The sequence below is a fragment of the Mauremys mutica genome, unplaced genomic scaffold (genome assembly GCF_020497125.1).
Source record: "Mauremys mutica isolate MM-2020 ecotype Southern unplaced genomic scaffold, ASM2049712v1 Super-Scaffold_100100, whole genome shotgun sequence".
Lineage (NCBI taxonomy): Eukaryota > Metazoa > Chordata > Testudines > Geoemydidae > Mauremys > Mauremys mutica.
In genome coordinates, this window is record NW_025423267.1 from 91621 (window position 1) to 96828 (window position 5208).

General features: G+C 54.3%; 1 protein-coding gene across 1 annotated transcript; it reads right to left on the reverse strand.

Moving 5' to 3' along the window:
* Window positions 1-2905: 2905 nt before the first annotated feature.
* Window positions 2906-3376, reverse strand: LOC123359043 (DNA-directed RNA polymerases I, II, and III subunit RPABC2-like). The gene has a single exon (XM_045001044.1). It carries the CDS (start codon window positions 3327-3329, stop codon window positions 2946-2948), a length of 384 nt encoding a protein of 127 aa, XP_044856979.1. The 5' UTR covers window positions 3330-3376; the 3' UTR covers window positions 2906-2945.
* Between the last annotated feature and the right edge of the window lie 1832 nt (window positions 3377-5208).

Sequence of the window (5208 nt, forward strand, 5' to 3'; positions counted from 1 at the left end):
TCCTCCCGTACCCATAATCCCTGCACTGTGCCCCCTTTTCCCCTAACCCCTGCACCCCCTCCTGTGCCCACTTGAGGAAACTGACCTGGATGCACGGAGTAGCTGGCATTGCTGCTCGCTCCCCCCGCCGCCCCTGAACACTGCTCCTCCGCACATCGCTAGGGGGCTGTGAGAGGGGAGCAAGGAGCGACATCACGGCTCCCTGCATCCAGGTCACCTTCCCCACCTGGGCTGCTGCTCTCTGTCCTCCCCTTATGCAGCCCAGGTGGGGAAGGTGACCTGGATGCAGGGAGCCCTGATGTCACTCCTTGCTCCCCCCTCACAGCCCCCTAGGGGGGCACGGAGGAACATTGGGGGGAGCAGTATCCGCTCATCACCGCTCTCTCCCCCTTCTCTTCCCCTCCCTCCCCCCATGTTCCTATGCCGGGAGGGAGCAGGGAGAAATCTGGGCACCACCCCAAGCAGCACTCCCCTGCCAGCCGGGAGCAGTTTCTGACTTTACACCAGCAGCACACACCTCTCTTCCACCGTACAGCACCGCCCTTGACCATGGTACCCCTGGGCAATTCCCTGGTGGCACCCACCCCTAAGGCTGGCCCTGGCTATGGGCTTCAGAGGGAATGACCAGACCAGGCGGCCATGGAGAGCTCCAGCCCCTGTTCTCCCCTCCCAGCTTCTAGCAATCAGATGCCAAGCAGCTCCAGCACACCTGGGCTGGATCATGGACATCTCCCCACACAGATCTGGTGTGCCTGGCCTGGGACGGGGGAGGGGCTCCTCTCCTCTCCATTGGGGACATGGCGGGATGAGAGATGTGACAGGGCTTTACAGGAAATCATTATTTGCCTGATTCATGTGCCAGTCCTAGTCCTTGCTGACCCAAACGAACGGTTTATCCTGCATGCTGATGCCAGTTTGGAGGGTCTGGGAGCACTCTCCTACCAGGAAGTGGAAGGTAAATGTAAATCTGTGGCCTTTGCCAGCTGAGGACTGTCTGATAGCAAAACTCGCTATCCCATCCACCAGCTGCAGTTCTTGGCCTTGAAATGGGCCTTGACTGAGAAATTTCCAGACTACTTGTCCGGTGCTCAGTTTCAGCTATGGACAGAGAACAATCCACTGACTTCTGTGTTAACAAGGGCTAACCTGGATGCTACAGGGCAGGGATGGGTGACTACTTTTGCTAGCTATAACTTCAGCATTCAATACCAATGAGTTGGTATAACAGGGAGTGTGATTTATCAGGACCACCAATTCTTGGCTGGGGGAGGGTGTAAGCAGGGTCAGAATGAACTCTACCCTGCCATCTGTTGGTGATGTGATGCAAAGGCATTTAGTTGCTGATGTGCATGGTCACACCCACCCCACATTGCATGATGGGGGTGCTTGTCCAAATGGTGATTTTGGCTGCTGTGGCATCTCCAAACTCTTTCTTATTAGGGCAAAAGTAATTAAGTGTAGTAATCCTGGTGACATGAATCAAGAAAAGTAGAACGGTACTTAGCAGTTCTTGATTTCAGAACTCACCCAAACCAACATAAAAATCTTTAGACAAGGCACATGGGTTTGAAACACTAGCAAGTTAAAAAAGATTGAAAATCAATATTTGTGTTTTGCACCATGGGATTCTTTAACAAGCTCTAAACACACATTTTATGGTTTTCTTCTCTCTATAGTTTAAAAATAGAATTAATTATTATTCCATACACTGAAAATCTCAGATGAAGAAGTTGGAATTTTAGTTATACTTAAACAGGTTGTCTTTGATGGTACTTAAAAGCTAAAGTTGGTAAAAATATACTGCTGAATGAGAAGCTGGTAAAAAAGATTTGCTGGAAGAGTTAGCAGAGAGAGATTGTTAGTCACAGGTCAGTGGGTGGGTTTATGCAAATTCAGGACTCTGGGACTAGGGGAGGCACATGCATCACCTCTGCAACTGCCGTTTGCTACCTCACTCCATAACAACACACCTTTTACCTCTCAGGACCAAAAATATACACTGTGAAAGAGGCCTAACGGCATAAGCTTAGGGTAAGCAACTGCAGCACTAACAGCAATTTTAAGAGATTCAAAACTGCCTCTGTCTTTCCACACCAGAAACAGCAGAAAGGATATCAGCAGCACCTGTAAGACACCCACAAACATCCCTTTCTACCTTCCACCACAAGTGGCCGTTAGGAACCCATACCCCTTAATGGCGAGTACTTTTCAGGCGAGGGTGAAGCTATCAGGCTTCAAGTGCCCGGTACAGTTACTCTGTCCTTGATGCAAACTAAACAGGTAAATAAACTTGATTACTCCTGCTTCCTCTCCGGCAATGCTCTGCTCCCACACCTGCTCACGTGGCTCCAGCCCTCCAGTCAGGTCCCTCCCCCTGCCTACCTGCCCGGCCTGGGGCACTCCCCTGACCAGCCCAGGCTCTTTGGCGCTAAGAGCCCGGCTGCCAGCCCCACCAGGGGCCCTTGTCAAAGTTCCGCCTGGTCCCGGCCGGGGCCTCTGCTGGGTCCAGCTCTCCCCAGCGGGCCGGTGGCTGCGTCAGGGGCTGCAGCCCAGCTCAGAAAAGGAGGGGGCTGGACAAAGCTGGAACCTGATTTCAAGAACACTTCAGTGATGCCCGATAGACATAGCCGGGTCCAGTCCCAGGAATGATCAAACCCGAGATTTAAATCGGTTCAATTAAATGCTCTGCCGGTGCCCCTGACTCCCAGCCCGCAGCCCCTGCTGTCCCAGCCCTGAGCTCCCAGTCAGCGCTCTGCCTGTGCCTCTCACTCCCAAACCACAGCTCTGGCTTGTCGCTGGGACACTGGGCAATGCTGTGGAAGTGCGCTATATACAGCCAGTCCGGATTTTTTTTTTGCTTAAAAATGGGGGTTTATTATTTATTTACACAAATATAAACGCATCTGCAGGTGAAGGAGGAACCAGGGACAAAGACAGGAAGCAGGTCAGTCTGTGATAATTAGCTCATCCACACCCCAGTCTTCATAGCTTCCATCTGGCAGGTACCTGCGGACGATTATGGGAATCTTCCGAGCTTTGAGTTCTTTCATTGCAATCAGCAGAGGATCTGTCTCTCCTTCCAACTCTACCATGACTGGAGCACACATCGCTCTCTGGAGTGCACGAGTGCCCAGGACTCTGGCTCGCTCATATTTGGTCATGTATGGAGTTGTGATCCGCTTCTGATTTGCCTGCTGTCTCTCTCCAGATGGAAGGATTTCTACATTCTCTTGACCCTCCTCCTCTGCGTTCTCCAAATCATCTAGCCCTTCATCTTCCTCCACATCGTCAAAGTCGTCACCATCGAAGTTGTCCTCGTTGTCGGACATGCTGCCGGCCCGGCGCGAGACTCTCGCGACGCGATCCCAACCACAGACCCCTCTGCGGGAGTTTCCTTTCTCTGAGCAGGCTGTCTGCAGGGCAAGAAGCTTATGCAGCTTCAACCTTCCTGGGTCTGACCCTTGAGCATTCAGTATCCCTGTCCCACCAGCCGCATCCTGCTGTGTGACTGCACATGGCTAAGCAAAGAGAACAAGCCCCCAATCCCCCCTGTGCTTTGGGAGCCAGGTTTGCGGTGGGAATTCTGTAGTGCAGATGACATCACACCTGGGCATTGGGATTCTTTACCAGTTTCTCTGATGTTGAGGTATTACTGTGCTCACAGCTGTGGTGGTTAAGGTGTTGGAGCCAAAATCCAATAGGGTTCCCTTTTGCAGGTTCAAATCCTGCTCACAGTGAGGCCTGTGTTTTAGCCAGTCTTTCACCCGGGCAATACCTCTGTCCAACCCCCTGAGACACTCTCAATTCTCTCCCCACCCCAAGTAAATCCTGTTCTGCTCCTTTCATAGAGATCCCTGGGACACCCCCTCACACTGTGTCCCTGAGGGGTCAGGCAAACTCTCAGCACCTGAAGCCTCTGCCACCCACCTAGTGCCCCATAGATCAGCCATAGCCCTGGTTCTGCTCCTCTCCCTAGAGTGTGAAAGGAGCCGAGTCAGCGACTCCATGGGAGCTACGGGGCTGCAGAACCAACAGAGAAAAAATAGGTGCTCAGCTGTTCAGTGGGGTGCAGGAGGCGCTGGGCGGGGAGGGGGAGGAGCAGAGACAGATAGAGGTGGGAGAGGGAGAGGAATGGGGCAGGAGGGGACAGGGGTGGGAGTTTGGAGGAAGGGGTGGAGTGGGGGCAGGGCCTGGGGAGGAAACGGGGGATTTGTTCTGGGACGGCCCTGAAGGGAAGCACCGACTATCACAGTGACAATAAAACTGACCAGCCTTGCGGGGGAGGCTGAGGGAGATCCGCACTCTCCAGGTCTCTGCTCTCCCCCACGGTGAGCCAGACACTGCTCTCTCCTGGCTCTCACTCTAGCAGCTGGACGCCAAGGAGCCATTTCCCCACAGGAAGTGCATTGAGTGCCCCTGTGGTGCTGGGGGGCTGGCGCTGCTGCTGCCTGTGGGGCTGGCAGGGAGGCCGATGTCTGCACAGACTCTCAGCTGCCAGGCCGGAGGGGGCACTTGGGACCTTACCAGACTGGCTCAGTGAAGACGGGGGGTTGACAGAGCAATACAGACGCTCTCCAGAGCACGGAGCAGCAGCCGCCCATGCAGCCAGGCAATGAGCATTTCCCACAGCCTGGAGCCGAGGGGGAGGCGGCAGCTGCTGTTCCAGCTCCTCGGGGACAGGCCCTGTCAGCCAACAGCCACTTCTTACTCCCCACAGCTAAGGGCGTCGGGTTCCTCCGGTGGGGGTGTGGAGCAGCCGTTCGTTTTCCTGTTCACACTCCTCTGCGGTGTGAAAATCGGGGAGGGGAGGCACAAGCCCCACGTCCCTCCCGAAATGACACCCAGTGGGGGAAGCCAGGACAACAGGGTGGGGCGGCAAGTGGTGGCCAGACTCTCACCGCCAGGGTCTAGCCTAGCTCAGGGTCCAGCTCAACTTCCTCCCCGCACCACTGGCCCCCAGTCCCCTTCCACCACCAGGTGAACCCGGGCACTAGGGCATGAATGGGGTGAGGCAGCAAGTCAAGCTGAGCAAGGCAGGCAAAAGCGAGTCTTGTCTTCATGGGCTGCTCCCAATGACGTCCTTTTTGTGTGCAACTGTTGCAAAAACCTCCCGGGCAGAGAAGTAACAGGCCAAAATACTTTCTGACAGTTGTCAAAGTAGCTCAGTTGGGAGAGTGTTTGAGTGAAAATCAAAAGGTCATTGGTTCA

Bases quoted from the DNA above. Each gene is read 5' to 3' on its own strand.
- LOC123359043 (XM_045001044.1), bottom strand. From the start codon at position 3,329: ATGTCCGACAACGAGGACAACTTCGATGGTGACGACTTTGACGATGTG.